The 24,126-nt window shown below is 40.9% G+C and overlaps 1 protein-coding gene across 1 annotated transcript in view; it reads left to right on the forward strand.

The window, feature by feature from the left end:
- The window catches only part of LOC108653780 (uncharacterized), a 50,250-nt gene that overhangs the window by 19,521 nt on the left and 6,603 nt on the right, over window positions 1-24,126 (forward strand). The window contains exon 3 of the mRNA XM_018104555.3: window positions 16,521-16,705. Coding sequence (XP_017960044.1) covers window positions 16,521-16,705 — 185 coding nt within the window. The remainder of the gene's footprint in view (window positions 1-16,520; window positions 16,706-24,126) is intronic.

Consider the following 24,126-nt stretch of genomic DNA (forward strand, 5'->3'; position numbering starts at 1 on the left):
TGTGTGTGAGTGCGTGTGTGTGTGTGTTGAACATTGTTGCTATTGCGAACTGGACCTCCTGCTACCTCCGTTGCGCTCTCCTCCACGGTTTCCTGTTTAGCTTGGGTAGTTTTTATTCGCTTCGTTTCCGCGTCAATTTCCTTTAATGTGTTGTGGCGTGATGTCCCTTAATACACACACACACACATACACACACGCACACCAATACAGAATGAGTGTATGCGCTATCTATGATATGTGTACATGTATGTGTATATAACTCTCAATCAGTTTTTGCGTTTTATGCGCACTTTTATGACTTGTGTTTCTTGTTCCTTCGACTTGCTGCTGCTGCTGCTGGGGGTTGTTCCGATACTATTTTATCTGCGTAATTGAGTTCGTTTGCACATTAGCAACATTAGCAACAACAACAACAACAACAACAACTGCAACAGCAACTGAAACAGCTGAAACAGAAACTATAAATTTAGAATATTTAGCAAATGGGGGCGTTCGTAATTGCCCAGCCATGTGTTATAAATGTGGGGGACTATCAAATTTATATATGCCTATGACAATGAAATACGAATTCTAGCTAGAGTTCTTTATAGCAAAGTTGATTTCTCTTAAATTTGCGTAAAGCCCTTATATATTGTGTATGATTTATGGAAATGTTATTTTGCTGTGAGCAAAGAAATTGAAACTGAAATTCTATAGGGAATATAGTTATCAGGAATGAGAGGCTATTCTTGCTAAAGCTGTTTAAGTTGTTAAATGGGATCTATATATACTTTTTGGAATGGGGCTACGAAAACAAGGGTCTTTCAGAAACGATGTTCAAAAACGAAAATTTATAGAGAATAATTCGAGTGTAAATTAAGCCGTGAATGACTTCAGTTGTTGTGAAGCTTATCATGTGAAGCACTTTATGTAGATAAATAATTTGATTAATGTTCATAATGCGCATTAAAGAGAGTTTGGAAATGCTAATTACTTTAGGCATCCCCACACAATTATGTCTCCACCTAGCATCAAATTTTTATCACCTGAATTATAATTATAGAAATTGTATTAAAACATTTTCATTATATGTATCCCTCTCTCTCTCTCTCTCTCTGTCATTTCAGGTATGTTGATATATGTTTGTGTCTGCGTCTATAATGAAGCATTAACATTAATGCAGCAGGCATCGGACATTTAACGATCTCTGGTATATGCCAATCGCAGGTATTTATGCTGTTGAGTGTGATGAAAGCCATTTGCCCTGTTGCCAAACGCACTTTAAAAGCTCCAGCAACAGCTCCCAACGGCAAATTATGAAAATTAAATAAATGTGAGGACTAACCGACTGCATGATACTCATTCCGGCAACGACCTGAGCTGAAATTCGATTGATTAAGCCTTAAATAGATTAATACTGACTCAGAATGCTAGATGGATGATATAGTACCAGATCTGTTACGTGCCCAAGAGATGCATGTATGATTTCTGATAAACATACTTATATACTTGGCATATGCAATCGTATATATATCATATCTGCCTGCAATGCCAGCTAGAGTGTCGGCAAACCAATATGCCCTCTGTGCACCTTTGCGCGAGTTTAATAATAAACCATAATAATATTAAACGAGCATAATAAAGGGGCGTATGCCACGACTTAATGACCAGCCAGACTGTGCCACATTTATAATGAGCACTTATATATATATAAACATATCTGTATATATGTATGTGTATAAAACTCTTTAAATAGTAGTAGTAAAAGCTGAACTGAAAACCAATTTGGCCCGACCAGTTCTTGGCAAAGACTTTACACAAAACCAAGAGTCCAATAGAAAGAGAGAGACAGAGAGACAGAGACAGAGAGAGTGAGAGGAAAAAACAATACTAATTGCAATTTTCACACCAGACATTCGAGGAGATAAAGCAAGAAATATGAGCGGCAATTGCCAATAGCTGAATTGCGTGCAGAAAACACTTACAGATATTTGGTCAACGATTATTGGCTCAAAGCGAAGCAAAGAAAGAAGAGAGGCATAGAGAGAGAGAGAGAGAGAGAGATAGTGAACGAAACCTTTGAGCTGCAAGCTTTGGCTGACTCACGACACGGCCACAAATTGACTTCTCTTTTAAGCAATGGAAAAAATAGAAGGCGAGCAGGAGCGTACGAGCGAGTGCTTGACTGGAGGATACCCCATACTATTTTCAGCTGTCAGCTGGCAGTGCAGCCTCTGCACCACACGAATATGCCTCGCTTAGCCCCAAGGCGGAGCCATTTCAATTGCGCGTCTCTCCGCTCAGCCAAGATGCCCGAAATATTACGGGGTAGCCGCTGCCAGTCGGGTAGTCACAGCCAACAAGCCATATTAGCCACCAGCCTGAACGTGAGTGGGTAACTGATGAGCCCTCAGCATGGACATGGCTCCGAGTCCCAGTTCGAGTCGAACTATTTGGCTTTGGCTTTGGCTTTGGCTTTGGGTACGTGCGCAAGGTCAAGTTGTTTATGGACAGCACTTGATATTCGATATTTGATACCATCGACACGCCGTTGGCCCAAACCATAATTTCAGCCACATTCAAGCTGTTTGGCTTTTACGCTTCTTCCTCTTCCTCCTCCTCCGCCGCCACAGTTCGTCCGGCCTTTATGCATATGTCTGCGAATATTGGCGATGAAATGCCGATGCTACGAAAAGTGCTTGGCTCCACAATTTATTTGATTTTCAATTTCGAATTTATTGTTCCAAGGCGTTTATACTTTTGCAGCTCGACCACGCCTCCTCTGCCCGCCTCCCATTGGAGTTTGTATAAATGATTTGGTTCGAGTCTTATCTATAAATATGAATGTATGCAGTATATTTATATTTAATGCTAATTCTCAGCTTTATTTCTTCCATTCAGCTCTAAATGAATGTATATATATTATTTGATACAAGTTTTTATTCCGCTTTAAGCACTTTCCAGCTGACTCTTTGCTTTCGCTTTACGAATATCGAATTCGCGCTTTTGGCTTACGCCGAGCGATTTTTGTTTCGTATTTTGTTCGCTTTCGATTCGAATTTCGCAGCGTTTAAGTCTATGCAGATATATGTATGTACATATATATCGGCTTAATCGCACTCGTATTCTGATCATTCTCGAAAGCAAAAGTTATGCATAGGTGAATGTGAATGTAAGCGTGTGTGTGTGTGTGATATGTTTATGTATATGTAGTTCCATCTTTTTTTGTGGTACGTCTGTTCACTTTCCATTTTAGACTTTTGCAAATTTGCATTTGCTGCTGCTATTGAATATGTATGACAGACAGACAGATATTCATACATGCGACTACTATATATAAAAACCAGACAACAACAGCAACAGCAACAACAAAGCAATGCTCGCAAAATGTTGTCCCACGTATTTCATTTAATTTGGTGTCGTGTATTTCATTTCAATCGACTTTTGCTTTTCATTTGCAGCGCGACTTTCGCGCACCAAAACACAATTTGCATATTGCAGGAGAGAGAGAGAGAGAGAGAGAGAGAGAGAGAGATTGAGAGAGATAAAGGGCCAGGGCTGCCTAAATACAAAAATATCTCATCTAAGCGTTTGCACATCAAATTAAAGTCCGTGCCGAAAAAAATTGAAAATAAAATGCGAACAGATTGAAAACTGAGCGGCAAATGGAACGTGGCCAGCTGCGACTCGTGGAGCAGTAGGAGCACAGGACGTGACCTAGCTGTAAAATTCGAGCAGGTGGACACCCACGCACGCACGCAGAGACCGGGACTGTGTGTAAGTGAGATGGAGAGTGAGAGAGAGAGAGAGAGACAACTGCAAAGCCTGTCCAGTGGAAAATGTTTAATAGAAAAATTATGCACTGATTTGTATTTGCGCTTAATCTGCCCTTTTTTTCTCGCGCAACATTTGAATGCTCGCCCAAGTAGTGTTGAGAGAGCATATTGGGTGTTTAGAAAGTTTGCAAGTGAAACTCGAGTCTTCAAATATAGTGCTAAAGGGCTATATATATATATCTAACTACGTAAGATTTCACATGAAGCTCAGAGGTATATGGAACTGGAATGGGAGTCTTGATTTTGTGGAGATGCTGTAGAAGATGCCCTATCAATAAAGAAATAAATAAATAAACAAAGATCTAACATGACGATCCTCCCCTTGATTTGTCTCTTTGTCGATAGCATTCGTATGCATATCCTTGGGCAAGTATCATGAAGTCAGTTCAGCTCGAGTGCAACGTTTGTCACTTCGACTTTTTTCTCGTGTTATTTCCATGGCTGGCTGCTTGGTCGGCTGGTTGCCCGCCTGCCGCTTATGCAAATCGAGGAGCAGCAGGAGAAGGAGAATGGGGAGGAGGAGGAGGAGCAGGAGGAGGTCCTGGCGAAAAGGACAAACCGTAGCAAGTTCCGAGACGCAATCGAAATAAATTGCCAAAGTGTCGTCTGTGCTGGCTGCCAGAAGTGGGAGTCGCTAGGGTGGGGACGTGGTTGTGAGTGGGGGCGTTGCTGGCCAGCATATCGATGGCAGCAATTTCCGGCAGCAGCAGCGGCAACAGCAGCAGCAGCAGCAGGAGCAAAAACAAGAACCGCAGAGAGAGCGTTGCTCGGAATCGAAAAAAAGTAGCTGAAGAAATTTCGCTTTACATGGCAGAACGCCTTGGCCTCTGCGATTTTTTTCTGCTTCAGCTGCCTTCCAGCTGCCACGCCCACATTCGAGTGTCGTAAAAACAAACGCCAAATCCACCGCATCAAATTGGGCAACAACAACAACAACAACAAAAATTCCTAAAAAATAAAAATTGAGTAGAAACTCGAATTGGACAAACTGGAGAAAAAAGAACTGAGGCAATTGTGTTCTAGTCGGGAGTGCGTGACTAGGAATACCTCTTTAAGCAAAGGAGATAGCTACGTGCAGAAGAGCCTATTCACTCATACTCAAGTATATTAACACTATTTAGTTTCATCTTGTACTCTTTATGCTTATAGACTCGTATATCTCAACACTCCCCAACTCCTCAGTCCCCTATTCGTATACGTCTACTTATAATCCTCTATTCTCTCATGCCTCTGCTAATACACACAATATGTGCCCCTCTAGTCTTATACTCTTATATATGTAGCCTTCATATAAACTCCATACTTTATTCATTTTCCGTTAAGAACTTATATAACCATTCTCATTGGCTTCTAGGGTATCATTCAAAAAAAGCAAAGCGTTCAAGTCGAACGATTTTCGTTCTTCTGCGTCTTCCTCACGCATAACATTTGCAGTTAGCTGGCGCTGTCACGCTGCCACGCCCACGAAACTACTAAAGCACTCTTAGAACAATGACGGCTGCAAACTTTGTGAGTCCCTCCCACAGGTCGCTCTGCCAGCTCGATTCGCCTCACTCCAGCCCATCTCTGCGCGCCCTCCGTCCAACGATTTGTCAGCGATTTCATGGGTTGCATTTTTATTTTATTGGCGAAGCGCTGGAATTTCATTTTATTGGCCATTTTGGTTGACCTTCGGGCCAGCAGCAGCAGCGGCAGCAGCGGCAGCTAACGGAACCGGCTAACAGTAGACGATGAACAAGAAGAAGCAGAAGTTTAGACCTGGCTGCATAGCTTTGAACACCCTGTGACAAGGTTGTACTAGAGGAGTATCAGGATGGGGCACAAAAGACTTACAAAGTCGTGTGTAAGGATATTGCTTAGATCTCTATATTATATATTATTCTACTCTTATCTCTGTCTCCCAAATTCTCTCTTTCTCTCTCCTTTTCCCTCTCTAACTTCTCCTTTCTTCTGCTGAGTATCCTCCTCCTGTCATTTGCTGAGTATCTGTCAGCCGTCACATCATCGTCCAGCTCCTCAATAAATTTCGCTCTGCTGCCAAGATTTTTTTGCATAATTCAAATTGTTGGCTCTGATTGGTTTTGCATTTGTCTCTGAACTCAAGTTTACTTCAACTCAAATAGAAATTCTTTTAATTTTTTGTTTTCAATTTCGGGGCTTATTGCAAAGTCAATTTGTAGTTTTCCAATTGAATTGTTTTGCTTTAATTGGGCAATGCTGTCTGTCTCTCTCTTTCTTTGTCTCTCTCTGTCTCTGCATTTATCTGCAATTACATGACACAAATATCTAGATAAACTTTTCCATTGTGACTTTTCCATCTACGTGCCGTGCAATTAATTTTCCCTAACTGCAAGTTTTCCCCTTTAACGGAGGTTTTTCCTCTCATTAGGCCTTCGCTCCATCTGATAAATGTCCGCAAATATGCCAACTACCTCGATTACCTCGTCTGCCGACCCGACCGCCTCCTCCACTCCCCCTTTTTGGACACCTTTTTGAGGGGCGTATTGTGAAATTCCAGCAGGTGTCATAAACATATTTTAACGACTTCCAGCACAACAAATTAAATAATTACCTAAGCCTCGGCCAAACACACGCACACACACACACACACACGCACACAATGACACTCAGTGGATGCGAAGGTCTGCATGAAACCCTCTCGCGAGATATTATGAAACTCCCTGCCCAAATTCAGGTTAATGCAAGAAAATTAAACGTGAACAATATTAACAATAATTATATTAGATAATTAAATGAGAAAGAAGATATATTGGAGATAAATGGACAGATACGTGAAATGGAGCTAAGAGTGTTGCCTTCCGATTAACTGAGATTTCAACAAAGACTCTCATTCAAGAATTCAGTTTAAAGCTTACTCATTAGACGTAAATAAAGACTGTGTCTACTTAGCTGCCTTATATACTTATATGTATGTGTATATATATGCATATAGCCATGTGCAACTGATAAATCAGCGCTGTTTGCATTTCTCATAAAGGCAATCGATACCTTTTGTGTTGTGTCATAAAGAACTCTTGGCAACGCGAGACCAAATGATTCACAAAAGCAACGAGACAATGGCTGAAATTTATGTGGATATATAACAAATTGTATATGTATACTATATATCGATATATATATACATATACGTTTATCTGTATATTTGATATCCATTATATGCCGCTTTCTTTATGACAAACTGTTTCATAATCGCGTTGTGGCTGCCCCAAAGTCTTTAAGTGCTTGCATAAAGTATTTAAATAATACTAAATTATATGTGCTCCATATATTACACATTACACCCTGTGTGTGTGCGCCCCTCCCCCCGCACCCTGCGCCCATTCCTAAATAGCTGTAGAATGCCAGAGAGAATTGAGTTTTGGTGCTAAATTAAATCACTTGTGGAAGATGCCAACGCGTTGATATTAAAAGCGCATAGAGAATCCAAGTGAAATCATAAAATTGTAGGCGAGCAGCGAGCGAGACGCTGCGAGGGGGGCGTGGCAAGTGGGGCAACAACTGTGAGGCGAAAAATACAAAAAAAAAAAAAAAACGAAGCGAAACAAAGACAGCGGCCAAAGCGACAAACACACAGCGACAGCAACAACAAATTGAAATGACCTACATAATGGCCAAGAGCGAGCGAACGAGTTGCTGTTGTTGTTGTTGTTGCTGTTGCTTGTTGGCGACGGCGGCGACAACAGCAGCAACAGCAACAGCAACAGCAGCAGCATGATTATTGTTATTGTTGCCCATCATAGAAACAGCGAGAGAAACGACGACGACAACTGCATGAATGAATGAACCAAAACCTCATGATGAGCTAACGAGCAATTTAAGAATTTAATTTATGTGCACACACACACACACACACACTGATACACTCACAGACAACTCGTATATATAGCTGCAGTTAAAGACATGGCTTTAGCTACAGTGAAATCACCATTGGCGAACAGCTGCATTGGGCGAACATAGTTCGCTCTTCACATATTCAGAGAACAAAACAGAATGTGTTTCTAGAGACCAGATTTAGTATTTCTTAGTATTTATATTTATGGTACAAGCAGAAAATTGGCACAAATATATAATTACTTAGAACATTTTCTTGATATAGCAGTAAAATAACTTTGAAGGCAAAAATCTTTTATATATTTTTCAGCCTATGGAAGTTATATATTTTAATGTATTTTTTAGTGCTAGTAATGAAATTTCTTATATAGACAATCATTTGTATTTAGCACATGTGCATGTCAATTCCATATGTAGATGTATGTGTACTTTGTTGCTCTTTGAGCTATACAAATAGCAATTTTATACAAAGCAATGTTCTGCATTTAGTAGCTTAATATACATTACATACATACATCGACCTATAGTAGTATGTTTAGTACATGGCAGCTCTCTCACAGAAACAGATATTTCTCTAGTGTGCAATAGATTAATAGTTCGCTAATGGCAGGGTTTACTTTACTTCATCTAATGCTGGCAGCCACTGTATGTCGCATGCAACATGACAGCGGGCAGCAGTAGCAGCAGCAGCAGCAGCAGCAGCAGCAGCAACAGCAGCAGCAACAGCAGCAGCAGCGGAGTTTTGGTGCCTAATGACGTAGCCACTTAAGCGCCATTGTGTGTGTGTGTGCTTTTGTGTGTGTGTGTGTGTGTGAGTGTGCGCCACATTGGCTGCGGTTCTTTCGAATGCTGAATGCGTCTGTGGTAGCTGCTGCTGCTGTTGTTACTGTTGCTGCTAATGTTGCTGCCGCTGCTGCTGCTGCTGCTGTTGCTGCTGCTGGTGGTGCTGCTGTTGTTGCTGCTGTCGCATTGGCAACATGTAAAAGTAATTGCCAACCCGGATGCTTTGGCAGCCACACGGCCGCCATCGTCATCGCCAACGCTGGCTGTGCCACATGAAAAGCCAGAAATTAGAAACGGATCTCAAATTAGAAATGCCTCAAGCCCAAAGCAGTGCAGCGCTTTCAAGTTGTTTGCTGTTGTTGTTGGTTTGCTATTGCTGTTGTCATCAGTTCGGAGTCCAAATCCTCAGTCCAAGTCCCAAGCGCAGTCCCAATGCTGCTGAATTTTTTTTGGCACTTGCAGCGCTCGCTGGCTCGAGTGCGGGTGACATTTATGTGTGATGCATGGGAATACGTGGGGAGCAGTATGTAGATATTTCTATATATAAATAATACACTGAAGGAAATCGTGACACACATAAGCTTTGCCTAACTCAATAATCTGCCGCACTAAATTGAGTTTTACTCCAACGCGGCAAATTTATTTATATTGCCCACTTCTATTTATATGTATTGGTATGCCCTTTGCTTTCTCTCAGTGTACACACTGCGCACCCATAGGGATATAGCTTAATGTATTTATATATGCGCATTTATATTTATATGCGGGAGAGGGCGCTTCAGCTGGCAGCTGGCAACTGGCAGCTGGATGCAGTCGCCAAGTCTGCATTGCCATACTTTACACTTGGCACGCTGCCCTATATCCGCAAACGAGTTTCTCCCCCTGTCCCCCCTTTCAGTTCTCTCTCTCTCTCTGTGGAGTGGCGCGTGGGCGGGCAGTTTGCAATGATTGCGTTTTATGCATTCAAAAATTGGCAATAAACGCGTCGCGCTGCTGGCAAACTTTGTCTTTTCCTTTATGGGCCGATTGTGCATCGACGACGTTCTCTGGCGTGGACAGCGCCAACTTTGCCATATAATCTTTTACGCGGGCATTAAGCTCACTTACGAGTCGACAATGCCAAAAAAAAAGAGATAACAAGACAAGACACACACATCCTCTTCTCTCTCTCTCTCTTGCTCTGTGGCTAGAGAGTTTTCTAGACTCTGCGGCACCTTTCGTTGCCAACTGGCAACTGCCTCAAGTTGCAATGACACCAGCTGAAAGTTATCCAAGATCAGTTTGAACTTCTTTCAAGCGGTATTCATTGAGTCGTAAAGTGAAAGATTTCAGCCTGAACAACTTGCTCAGCTCCAGCTGAAGTTAGAGTTTTTTCATAAGTATATCTGTAGCTTAAAGTTCTCTAAGGCAGCTTTAAGCAGCTTATCAATTTTTAACAGCTTTCGGTACATGGCACCAGCAAATGTCACTCAATCTGTTGAGCATTTAGCGTAGTTGAACAACTCAACTTTGTGCTGTCCCTCTCTGCCTCTTCTGCTTCCTGTCTCCCGCTCTCCCTCTGCCGCTGTCTGTCTGTCTGTCAAAGTCGTGCGTTCGTATGTTACGCCCACTGGCACTTTAATCCAAAACTCTGAGGCGTGTAACAACTGCAATTTTAACTGGAATTGGAACTGGAACTAGCAGCAGGGCGAGAGAACTGCAGCTCGAACAGAACTGAAGTCGACTCGCGCGCGTCTCTAGACTCGAGTCTCTCGACGCTTTTTGGCGTCAGTCAAGCGTCAAAGCGTTTTGCACTTTACGTTGGCCAAGTTTTGTCACGCCCCCTTCTAGCAGTGGCCCGCTTTAAACGTCTCTGGAGTTAGTAGGTCAGAAGTTTCTGTGTGAAATTGTTGCTGCTGTTGTTGCTGTTGTTGACTCTAAAATAATGTTTTGGCCGCTCTTTAAGTACACAAAAGTCAACGTGACTTCTGTCTGTTTTGCTTTGGATACTCAACTTTTTGGGTGCTTTTTATATTCCTCACTCTTCTTCATCTTGGCCTTTTTTATAGCTGTCTGCTTTCATTTTTAGACTGCGTTTTAAGACTGGGTGAATGTCAGGTTCTACGACACAAATGCTCGGTGGTTCGGTGGTTCTGTGGCTCGTCTGTCTCCTGCTTTAGTTAACCAGCTACCGGGTTTCTCACTTTATGTTAGCTCACACAAAAGACACAAAAGAAAACAGAACAAGTAGCAGACAGAACGACAGGGAAAAGCGGAGAGACAGAGAGAGGAGGCAAGTTCGGGTGCGAGTGAGACAGACTTGGATTTATAAGTTGTATATGTAGAGCTCTGAGCAGAGACTTAAACAACATTCGCAGACAAACATGATGCGCCGTCTCTCTCTCTCTCTCTCTCTCTCTCTCTCTCTCTCTGTCTCTTTTCTATTTTTCTTTGAAGTTTTTAAGGCTGTCATGAAATTTAATAGAACACCTGAGCCCGGCTTTATGCCTGGTCGGTTCTATTTCCTGCTACTATTTTCTATATATACTTTTTGAGAAAATGCAATGGGAAAGAAAAGAATATCAAAAATATATATTTGTCATAAATTGAAAAAATATGAAAAATCATTTATAAAAATTGTAAATTTATAGAAGCTCAAAATGTGTTTTACGGCTTAAGCTGAAGTCTTTAACCTCCTCTATATAATCAAAGCAGCTCTGCTCATTAATTAATCAGAATATGCGACTCGGCCTCTCGCTCTAGCCCAATAACAATTCGCTTAGCTCATTTAGCTACACAAACATATGCACACATACATACACATCTATGAGGGTACATAAAGCATAGAAATAGAAATCAAGGTGCCTTAATTTCATGCCAAATTACAAAAGCCAAACAAAAGAAACAATGAGAAAAAACACACAGAAAAAAAACACAAAATTTGAGGGAGAAAAAAACTCCATTACAAATCAGAATTGCGGTAAAGTTGAAAAGCGCTCTGTAATTATGGTTACAGTTTGTGGGACTGGGCGGGTGGTAGGCGGGAGAGGAGGCGTGGCAGGGGGCAGCTTTGATTGAAAGTTGAAAATGGGTTTTTTTTCGCTGGGGCTCGTTTTGGCGCGCCATAAGCGCCCACTTACATTTAGTGAAGCGATCTAATACTAAGCCCAATTCAGCTCAGCTCGGCTCAGCACGCTTCGACTGCTACTCCCACTCCCACTCCAACTTCAACTCCAACTCCAACTCCAACTCCAACTTCGACTCCACAGGCAAACCAAAGCCGAAACGAAAACCTAGAAAAACGCTTTGTCAGCTCAAATTGTTGCCAAGCCAAAAAAACCCCAAGCCAGGCCGAGCCAGCCGGCCTCAGCCATCGGTCCATTCATCTAGCCATTCATCTGTGGGCCAGCGTTTCTGTTTTATTTCTGGTCTTGTGAAAAATCATTATTTAATTTGCTATTTTCCATGCGCTTTGTTCTGCCCATTCGCCTGGCTCCGAAAATGTGCCAATGTTATTAAGCCCGGCTACATTTCGACTAATTATAACAGCTCCCAAATAGGCAAACGAATATTCAAAGAACGCTTGGAGAAAACCTAGAGATGAGAAGTAAATTCTACTACCCAGTAGAATGCTGCTGTCCAGCGGGAACTATTCCGAGGTGCTTGTCTATTAAATTTACTTGTATGAAAGATTATCTTTAGCTACAGTTACATTCATCTCTCATCTCATTAAGCTCCTCTTTCTCGCTATCTCTATCTCTGTCTCAATTTAATTTCGATTTATATATCTATGCTGGCTGATTTCTTGCAGTGTAAGCGCATTCGATTACAATTCGTTGCATTTCTTTAATTTTATTCAATTTTGCATTACGCAAGAGTGTGTGTGAGAGAGAGAGAGGGGGGAAGGAGAGAAGTGCATTCATAACAGACAAGGCATACAGATGAACGAGCTGGAAATGAAGATGAAAGCAAAAAGCAAATAAATAAAATATTTACGCTAATTTATTTACTCAAGAAAAAAAAACACAAGAAGAAGAAGCGAAATAAAATACATTTCGTTTGCTCTGCGCGAATTCCTTTTTAGCGTTATTTAATTAGTTTTTGTTTGCACCTCGTTGCCAGCCGCTCTTCCCTCTTCTATCTGCCCTCTTCTCTCTTCGCCCACTTCCCACCCAGCGCCGTTGGCCTGCTTCAGTTTTCGTGTGTCTGGCAAAGTTTTCATAGCTTTTTCACAGTTTTTTTTTTTTTTCACTCACCTGCTTTTTTTTCCTACGGCCACTTTTGCTTTTAAACGTGTTAATTATGCGGCAGTCGCTGATTTTTGTGAACAGAGAGCGAGAAACCTTAAGCGAACTTTTGTATTGCAAATCTTAAAACTTTCATGTCGAGAGACAGAGAGAGAAACCTTAAAAGAATTAATGAGCATTGTTGAAAGAAAAAGAGAGAAACAGAAAGTGTGAGAGAGAGAGATTTTTGTTGCAAAACCTTAAAGTATCGTCCGAGAGAAATGAGAGAGCAAGCCTTATACGAATTTTTGAGCTTTGGACGAAACGTTGCATTCATCATGACAGATATTGGAATATCTTTATGGAATTCATGTCAATCATTCGCTTTGATGTGGCAAAGCTTTATCAATGGCGCTCTGCACGCTGATGATTTCCCACAGCTTTGGTTTCGCTTTTGCATAATGCCTGTACCTTAGCGGAGAGGACGGCAGCCCTCTCAGCCCCTCCAGCCCCTCCTGCCTATGACTAGGGAGCTCCAGCTCAGCTAACCCACAAAGCCACAAGTTCTAAGCATTCATGAATTTCTCAAGTGGAGAATTGTAAACTGAGCGAGACAGAGACGGAGAGACAATGTAGCGTAAGAGACCCCATGTTGAGGTGGCATCGACCCAACACGCAGCACAAAGAAGCCGCTGCCACACACTGTTGCAACAACAAAAGCAACAGCAACAGCAACATCGACAGCGACAGCAACAAGCTGGTTGATTGATTAACAACAAATTAGCATTAAAGCAGACAACGGAGTAATGCTTCTAGATATATGTATGTAGATAAGCCGATAGGTGCAGATACAGTTGCAGATATAGGTATAGATACAGATACAGAAATAGGTTCAGATGATGCAGAATAAATGCAAACTGCATAGGAATGGAGGATTCAGTTAAATGGTTGACTGACTGATTGATTGAGTGATTGACTGAGTGAACAGACGCTAATTGCAGGTGAAACTCGGCTGTTGTGCAATCGGCTAATTGCGCATTTGTCGATTGTCAGCCATAAATAAATATATATATATATATTGAGATATATATTATAGTACTATAGTTGCTCATAAGCTTTAAAGTAGTTCAGGGGCAGCTCAGTGAGGCAGTCAGGCAGTCAGGCAGTCTCTCAGTGAGTCTCTCAATCAGTTGGTCAATCTGCATTTTAATTTTTATGTTTTTAATTAATTAATTGCAATTTGTAATTGTAATTTGCCAGCATTGACACAGTTTTCGCACCGTTAAATAAAATGAGAAACTTTCCATTCTGCCCGTTTTCAACTTTATTTTCATTTAAATGTCAGCTTTTCCGGCTGTCGGCGTGACATTTACACAGCGAGTGCGCAATTTTCAATTGATTAAGCAATTTTATAGTTTTCCCTCGAACAAACGGGAAAATGCACAATAAAAAAAAAAAAATACAAAAATAAAGTAAAATAAAATAAAATCCAATGCCAGCGTTGCTGTTCGGTTCAATTCAATAAACGCAAAGATTGATTAAAAAGTTCATCGACAACTGCAATTGCAACTTTCAAATATACATACATGCACATAGGTATACCGTACCAATATATGTATAGTTATGGTTATAGTTTCAGTCATAAAACTTGCTCATAAATGGAGCTTTGGCGTGTGCGCTAGTCGAATGCCTGCACAGGCGGAATCAATTTCCATTTTAATACGTTTTTATAGCCAAAAACTAAAAACTAAAAGCGCAAACTTCACTTTCCTAACTATAAAATGGCTAAGTTCACAAGTGGCCTTTTAATTTTAATCAAAAGAAATCAATTCGTAGTCCCGCTTTCCCAGTCGTAGTCCCGCTTTAAGGCTGCTAAGGTGTTGGGTTAATATGTCTAAACTGAATTGGATCTCTAGTTAGATCTCTCGCCCACTCTCAACGACTGGCTCGTTGCTTAGGCTCTCTCCTCTTTCTCTCGTTTTCCGTTCCTCACTCGCTCTCCCTCCATTTCCTTTAATGATTCTATTCTATTGAAATTGTTCTCGCTAAGCCCATGATAAAGCTGCTTTTCGACTTGAGAACAGAAATGTCGCCGTCAGCCGACACAGCTGAATGAATTTTGGTTTTATTTAATTCCTTTAGTTGCTTTTTGCGCAATCATTTCCTCCAGAATGTGAGCGATGGATGCGCTAAGACGAGGTTATTTATCATCAGATGACACGACAGCTGATAAAAGGTGTCTCCTCGAGCTTACCTGCTCTACGCACACGCATGATGCCCAGCTAGGCTGACGACAGAGCGTACAAGTCCCGAGGCGCATATACCCCTTTCCCAACTCTCTCTCTCTCTCTCTCTCTCTCTCTCTCTCTCTCTCTCTCTCTGTCTCTTTCTTAATAGCGGAACGTATAAAAATCCAACGAAATCTTCTCCGGGCGACAACATCAAATTATTAAACATAAATTTCCGGCTGCCTTTTTATGCACGTAATTTTGGAACAATTTATCATTCGGTCTACTTAAATTGCTTCGATGACACAAAAGTGGGCAGCAAGGGTCGCAGCTGCTCGCCTATAAATATTTTGGCGTCTAATTGTTTGGCAAGCCCCCAGCTCAAACCCTTGAAAAGGGGTTGTCAACGCGCAGCAGCGACTGCGGCCATAAAGAAATTGCTGCCAGCTTCGCCTTTGCCTCGCCTTCGCCCCGCCTTTGCCTTGCCTTTGCCTCCGTATCCTTAAACGAATCTCTGCCTCATGCCAACTACTGCCTTCAATGTCTATGGCTCTCTCTGGCTGCCTCTGTGACTGTGTCTATATCTGCGTCTGCATCGCAGTCGAAGTCTGTAGCTGTGTCCTAATGAATTTACGCACACACATCGTCATTGTGCTCCTTAGCGCACAGTGGCGCAAATCACACTTAAGCCAGCTACAATTTGTAATGGAAGTGTAGCTTAATAGTTTGACTGCTACAGTGGTCTCAAATACCTGAATATTGCAAGCATTTTATGCACACTGTTTCTCCTTCGACCACTGTTTCTGTTATATATAAATTGAACTTTGAAATATTAAATTAATTTAATTTAATTTAATGTGTTATGTTATGAAGAATAAATAAATATATATTGTCTATTATTTATATTTTGTTACATTTAATTAATTTTTCGACCCACTGTGCAGCTCTACCCCTGTGCTGGGCCTTAGTTATTATATTGAACCTTCGTCATAAAATACATGTATTTTATATAGTTTTTGTTAAAGTTTTGTCCCTCTTCTCTGGATGCATAATTTTCATGTACTCTTCACTGGCTCTTGACCCACTGTGCTTGGGCATTTCTGGTAACTCTCTGTCTGCCGCCTGCGTCACATAAATTGTCCTTTGCTGGTTTTTCTGGTGTGCGCAAAATATTCTACGCTGTTGGCCATCCGCAACCCCTATCGTTCCCTCTCTCTCCTCCCTCCTCCCTCCTCTCCCTCTCTGTCGCTCAGCCCATTCATATATCCTCATCGTCATCGTCGTCGTCATCGTCTGTTCGCCTGCCTTGGTTTATTGTGTTTGTTGCGCAACATTTTTGGTTGCTCTTAGCTCATAAATCAAAAAACATTCTACAACAATTGTCTCGCTCAGTCTCCGCGCTGCTGCGCTTTTGCTTGTCCTGGTCCTGTCCTGGCGTCCGGTTGTCCTTTCGCCCTGTTGTCGTATCGTTCTTGGGCTCAACCAATTTGCACGCGCCACGAAACAAAACAGCTGCCAGCGCTTGCTGCACCTGGCTCACCTTGCCCACCTGAACTTACCTTGAAATTTTCCCAACAGCTGCAACCGGAAAAACCGAAAAACTAACAAAAGGATTTTCCGTTTCTTCTTCTTTCCAGATCTCCCTCGGAGCGTTCGGGCAAAGGCTGCTGCGGCCAATGGTTCGCCGGACCGCCGCTGCGTGCGCTCATAGCCGTCGTAGCCCTGGGGGGCGTGGCGTGCGCCCTCGGCGGCGCGGCCCTGGGCGCCACAGGGCTGGCCGGGCCGTCCAACTCGCATCTGACTGCAGCGCTGCTAATGATTGGTGAGTAAAGAGCAGATGTAGTCGTATAATAAGATTACGTAAGCCTCTGTGTGTGTGTGTGTCCGTTTATAGACCATATATGTCTGTGTGTATATGGAGACAACAAGGCGAACAATTGATGGCCAACAAAACATTACAAAAATGGCATTAAAACATTTTGTCGCCTTTTTTCGCGAGCTTTACACAATTTGTTATTGTTGCTGTACAATTATAACAGACATTTGTTGTCGCTGCTGTTGTTGTTGTTGTTGTTGTTGTTGTTGCTGCTGACCCAGTTGTAAGCACAAACAAATTTTGTTAAGAGACACATCCACAAAATGTGTCAATATTTGCAGAGCAGTTAGTTCCGGTTACAAAGTTTTTAGCAGATAGAAAGAGAGAGGGAGAGGGGGACTCAGAGAGAGCGAGATAAGAGAGAGATATATCTACACATAGCTTGTAAATATTGTCATTGCTTGTGGTTGTCTCTGTTTATGGGCGTGTGTGTGTTTAGTTTATCATCTATATAGATCTGTGGCAAATGCTTTTAGATCATTGTGTGTACACACACACACACACCCACCCACTATAATTGTGTTGTGCAAGTAAATTGCTTTACATGATTTTAAGTATGCCTTCCATTTGTTCTTGACAAAAGAAGAGATTTTTTTATTAGTTTCAAGTCAATGAAATCTTAATGATGTCGAAATTAGATAAAATTTCCGAGTCAAGTAAAGAGATTGAAATACCATCTGACAATTCCTTATAAATATCACTGCCTTTACACATTTTAGTTTAATGTTAGACTTTCAGCTTTGTTTTGTATGCAATTGTAATATTGTTCACACAACAATAATTCCAATCTCAAGTCAAATCCATTCATCCCAGTTATGTCTGATTGAATCGTTCCCCATTCACTTTCAAATTAGTTATATATATAAATTAAGCTTTTTTGCTGTAAGTGTTAGATGTTAGTGTGCGGTGTTGCACAAAATGAGTAGACTTCAATAATCCCGTGGCGACGACCGACGTTCTTTATTATCAAAAATCAACTAAAGTACAGTGACATAAATTCTTATATCCAAAGCTAGCCCTAAACCCTGATTATGCTGACATTGCATATTTACGCGAGGCATCGCATTACTTCGGGCAACAACATTGTTGCGCGTTGGAGCCACTGCTGCTGTTGTGCAATATCCGCTGGGAACGGCTACATTCATGCTGACGGCGCGTGATCAATCTGAACATTTATGTTTTGCTGGTCGATTGTGTTAACTCCTCCCCCACTTAGATGAATGACGTCCTCGGCTTTCTTGAAACTGTTAATTAATGTTTGAAGATCACGTTGACGTTTGTTCCTCTGATGTCTTTGATAGAGTTTCATCGAAGCGTAGCAGGAGAGTAAAAGGATGGCCACGGTTAGCCCAGATACTATTGGCCTTCTTACTAGCCCTTCCTCTAGTTGAGCAATATCCCGCAGATTTTTTATGCTTATCTTCTGCAGGTATGGCAGGCTTGGTATCTCTTGGTGGTCTGTTATATTTAAAAGCGCAGATACCGCTGGTCCCGGGGATTTCCTCACGTAGTTTTTTTGGTTTTGGTATACGGTGTTGTTTACCTTTATCTTGTCGTCAAAGGTAAGGAGGAACGTCCCTTTTACCATCTGCTCGTTGACTGTAGCTGCTCCGTCGTTGATGATGATTACTCCATCGTCGACTATGGTTAGAGGTTCGAGGTGGCTGGGCCGAGTTGAACAATGTGCGGTGTCCCCTGAGTGTAGCTGTTGAGCGCATGTTGTGTAGGGTGACTTCTTGCAGAACGTTATTGTGAGGGCTGTACTACAATTTCCTATTGATATTACATGATTTCCACAGTCAGCTAAATTGTAGTCTTCGGCGAAATTTATTATGATGCCGTTGTGTTGGACAGGGTATACGGTTAATTTTTTACATACTATGCTAGGCTTAGGATATCTTATAATGAAATGTAGAAAATTTTCGCTTAACAAAACTTTAATTTGAGATACTTCCATTAAGTCAGTAATAGTGATATTTATAGAGTGTTCATTAACAATGTTTTTTAAATCAGTGGAATCCAAAATGGAGGGGTTTACAATTCCAACCTTTGCAAGTGTTACTGATAGTATTAAGGTTTTTAACTCTGAGATAATTATTCTATTTCTTGTTAGCAGCGTTTCATATAAATGCTCTGTGTCTACTTGTTTTACTTTTGTGTTTTTTACTAGGAGGTTTACGGTGTCAGTTAGCTTATTAATTTGTTCCTGCATTTTTGTGTTTATGGTTATCTGCCTATTTTCTGACTCTACAAGTTCATTCTGTGTAAATTTTAGTTTCTCGAAATCATCATGGTCTGGCGTGCCAGCTACGACCTTTAGAACGGTGCCTAGCATATTGATACTCCTAGCATGTCTATGGTGGACATTTACTGTAGCTATTAATGTTTCTATATGTTGTATGTCTGCGTCTAATAACATTCTCATATGTGATCGGGGGAAATGGTTTGCTAATTCTTTCGTATTTTTTACTATTTCTGAGTATAGGGTAAGGTTGGTTGAGTGCTTCAAGTATTGGAAATCCGTCCAAATGGTTACGTATCCGTCCAAGATCGGTATGTAGTCCATGTTAGTATAGTCAGTCAATTTCGCTGTTATCGTTGTAGCAAAAAGAAGTATAGTCCAAATCCTAAAAAGATAAAAAAGGGAATTTAATGTTTTGCCTATCTTAGATTGTCCTTGTGGACCACCCTCCCTTTTATTAAGACTGTTGTCCCCAAGTCTGCGTCAATTTTGCCTTCGTTGTATAGTGGTGTCAGTTTGTTCCCTAAGCGTCTGTTTGTTTTTTCCAAAACTGTGTCGCCTATTTGGAATTGTCTATTGTGTCTTGTTTCGTTTACTCTATTTGTTAGGAGTTGTTGTGCCTTTTGAATTTTATTTCCTATCTCTATTTCGAGTTCTGGGGAGGATGAGTGGATTATATCGATTGGTCGTTTGTCCGTTACTGAGTGAATTGTATTGTTATATTCGATAGTTGCTTGAAGTATCGTTTCAACAGTGTCAGTAATTTTTCTTTGAGCTGTTAGGCATCTTGCAATGTCACCGAGGGTGCTATGGAATCTCTCGACTTGTCCGTTTGATGTACTATGGAGTGGTGGGGCATTTACGATTTGAATGTTATATTGATTGTTTAGCAGAGATTTTATTGTTTCGGACTTTATGGAGGGCTCGTTATCGCAATAGATCGTCTTGGTATGCCGGTAAAAATTTACAAGTTGTAAAATTGCTGATTGTATGTCAATTATTGTCCTTGAAGCGATGGGTTGAACAATTGCAAATTTTGAAAATTTATCTATGCACGTAAGGAAGTATTTTTTATTGGTTGAGTATATGTCTATGTGTAGTATTTCGCCCACATAGGAAGGTATGGGTGTTTCTCCAAGTATTTGTTTTTGTGGGTGACGATTGTACTTAGCTGTTTTACAAATTTTACAATTTGAAACAACTTCGTTCGTTAATTTTGTCATTTTCGGAAAAAAATAGTCTTGTAAAATCTGCTTCACATTTTCTTGGGCTGCTCTGTGAGCCCGATTGTGTTCTGTTGCAATTATTTCTTTCTGTTCGTTTTTATCAAAAATGTCATTTACTATGTACTTTGTATATCGAAATGTTGTTGTTGGAAAAGTTTCTATTAGTTTATGTTGTATGAATGCTAATATTGGTAACTCGCAATGGATTGCATTTACGACATCTTTTTTGACTACATCGCAAACTCTTTTGATTAACGAGTCTCTGTTTGAGAAATGAATTGTATGTCGGATTTTCTTACCAAATAGGATAACTGTACGATCAGAGGCTATATTATTTTCTTCTATTATAATTTGGTTTTGGAAACAGTTGATTGGTTTGTCTGTTGTGTCTATGGTGTATGTGAGCGATATTTCGCTGTGAATTGTGGCTCTGTCTGACTGTACATCGTCCTCTAGGGCATGAATATTATGCCGTGACAGTGCGTCCGCAACGTAGTTCTCCTTCCCTGGCTTGTAATAGATGTTTGCGTTATATTCATCTATAAAAGCTTTCCAACGCCTGATTTTTGCGTTCGGGTTTCGGTCGGATACTGCAAACGTCAGAGGCTGATGGTCCGTAAAGATATTTAAATTTTTTACCCCATATAGATAATTTCGGAGGTTTTTTAAAGCCCAAACTATTGCAAGTAGTTCCCTCTCATTTGTTGCAAAGATAAGCTCTCTATCCTTTAATGTTCTTGATATCATGGTGATTGGTTTTCCACCTTGTGACAGAACTGCCCCAAGACCAGAGGATGAAGCGTCCGTTGTTAAATCAAACGGCTTCTTGTAGTCAGGGTAGAGCAACATTACATTTTCGGATGCAAGAACCTCTTTTAGCTTCTCGAATGCCGCATGTTGACTCTCGTCAAATTTTACTGGAATTTTTTTGGATTGTCCGGCGCTCACTTTGCCATTTTGGCCTTTTAAGATGTCGCTTATAGGTTTTGCTATAGACGCGAAGTCCTTGATGAAACACCTATAGTAGCTTGCCAACCCAAGGAATGATCTGACGTTAAACAAAGTTGTTGGTACTTCATAGTTACGAATCGCTTCAACTTTACTTGGACATGTCTTTATACCATTACTTGAGACTACGAAACCTAGGTATTCTACACTTTCTTTGAAAAAGTGCGACTTTTCTGGTGAAACTCTCATGTTGGCCTCGTATAGTTTATCTAGGACCCAGGCGATATGCTTGACATGGCTTTCCATATTTTCAGAAAAAATGATTACGTCGTCTACGTAAACATAACAAGATTTTCCAATTTGCTCTCTGAGCACATCGTCAATGGCTCTCTGAAAAATACTAGGTGCATTTTTCAAGCCAAAAGGGAGCCTGCAGAACTCATACTTTCCGCTTCCTACAGAAAAGGCTGTTTTTTCTCTATCTTTTTCGGCAAGTAAAATCTGGTGGAATCCGGATTTTAAATCTAGTGTTGTAAAGTACTTTGCTGTGCCTAAGTTGGATAAAATGGAGGCTATATTGGGAATGGGGTATTTGTCATCTATTGTCTTTTTGTTTAGTTTTCTGAAGTCTATAACTAAACGTTTCTTTTTTCTTCCCTGCTCGTCGGTACCTTTTTTATCTACAACCCACACGGGGTTGTTGTATGGTGACTGGGACGGACGTATTATACCGTTTTCTAACAGATCTTGAGTTTCTGTGTTTACGAATTCTGATACGCCCATTGGGTATGGATATAATTTTGAATAAATGGGATTCTCGTCCTCTGTTCTAATAGTTGCAATGACATTTGTATTATACGGAAGCGCTTCATTTGGTTCCGCAAATACTCCTGCTCGGGCTTTGAGCATTGTTTGAAATTCCGTTGTTATAGCCTGAGGGGCTTCTATTTCTTTGACACTTGTGAAATTTACGGCTGGGCATTTTAGAAAGTTAATGGTCTCAGAACCATAGTTTGTTGTTAGTTTCTTATTTTTGAAGTCTAATAAAACGTTGGTTTGGTTTAGTAGGTCAAGTCCGATTATACCATCGAATGTCGTGAGGTTTGGTAATAAGAAAAATGTTGTCTTGGTATTAAAAAGGTGCATTATGCATTTCTTGTCAACTACGTTGTGGCCATGGATTGATTTTAATCGAAAGGGTTTTTCTACCGGCGTAATATTTTTTAGTTCTTTTAATGGTCTCACGTAATTCTTTGAGGCTCCGGTATCTATTAGCAACTTTATGGTTTTCCCTGCTATCGTTCTCTCTATGAACGGGAGCAGGGATTTATTCCTAAAAAATTGACCTGGTCGTATTCGTCCAATTCATTGTCAACGTCTTCTGTCTCGGTTTCTGCGATCGCTTGGTATTCGCTATTGTCCTGCTCGTATTCTGTATCTTCTGTTCCTAGGTGGTTAACTCTTTGCTGTTTCGGTCCTGTGAACCGTGCGCTACCGCTGTTTGGTCGTTTGTTTGCCTGTCCCTGGTTATTGTAGTTTTCGTATTGAGTGCGTCGTTGTTGATTTGGCCACTGAGTCTGTTTCGAGAAGGTCGCGTTTTGTTGGTGTTGCGTAGCCTGTCTGAAGCGAGAAGATGAGTCAACGTCCATTGGTTCTACCTGTTCTTGTCGTGGTGAGAATTCTGGTCTTTTGTAGTGTGGGCTTTTTCCTGGTTGGTTGTGTTTTGGGTCTTGAGCTAGAGTCTTGTCTCTGACTTGCTGTCTTTGTTCGATCTTCTGCGCTTTTTCTTCTATACTGCGGGCGAAATTTGTGGCGAACATATAACGTTCATGATTTGACTCAACTTCTTGAGCCAATGCCAATGCAGAGGGAAGATCAATTGGTCTAGCTGAGAATAGGACATCACTTAAGGCCTTCCTGGTTCCTGAGATGAATACTCGCAGGGCGTCTGCTCTATATTTCTCATTTAGCGAAGAGGCAACGGTGGTGTCGTAGGTCATGATTGTCTTATTTATAAGTAAAGTCAGTTTCTTTTCTACCTCTTCGTAGTACTGCAGTAGTGTCAAATTTCCTTGGCGGAGTGTTGACATCTCCTGTTCAATTAAGTATATCGGTCGTTTGTCGGAGTACGTGAAATCTAACCGATTTATAATGGCCTTAAAATTTAGAGGAGTGTCGAAAGAAGAGAGTACCATATCAGCAGCGTTCTTAATTTTGTTTCTTAATATTCCCAAAGCTTGATAATGCCTTGAGCTACCATCGTATTTCTCATATACCTTGTATGCGATATGCGCAGCCTTTCTCCAAGATACATAAGTTTCGCTTTTTCCTTCAAAGTCCGGGAGGGACTTCATGATGTCAAGGGTTTCGTTGCAAATAACACCTATTTTGATTTCTGCCTCCTTGAAAGTTTCTACCTCGGGTGCGCTAACCTGTACTGAATTTATACGTTGTTCAATTTCGTTTAATTTTCTATCAAAGCTATCTTTTTGAGCAGCTAAAGCGCTTGCGACTGCGCCTTCTACTATAGCTTTTAATTGATCTGAATTCAAAGCCATTTTTAAATTTTCTGTGTTGTAAATTTTTCGAAAATTTGTTATTAAATCTTGTATTTCACTATCACTCATAGGGCAAGTAAAGACAGGGAATTTTGCGTGCTGCGTTTTTTGTTATTAATAATTAATATTTAAAGGTTGAAATTGTATTTTTATTTGTTTTTACTCCTTAATTTCTTTTTTTGCAATGAACACTCTACTCACATGTTCTTATATTATGTTAGTAGACTGTATGTTGTGTGTTTCTTCGCTGATGAGCCGCTTCGTGGTGGGTGTCTTCGCTGCGTACTGTTTCGTCTAATGCTGCTTTCTTTTTTCTTTTTTCGTTTTGGTTATGCGTTTTAGTTGTCTTGCTGTTTTTTTTTTGCACTTGTGGGGTATTTATCTCACTGAATG

This window comes from Drosophila navojoa, chromosome 5, assembly GCF_054131105.1.
Source record: "Drosophila navojoa isolate 15081-1374.11 chromosome 5, UAZ_NAV_1.0, whole genome shotgun sequence".
Taxonomy (NCBI): domain Eukaryota; kingdom Metazoa; phylum Arthropoda; class Insecta; order Diptera; family Drosophilidae; genus Drosophila; species Drosophila navojoa.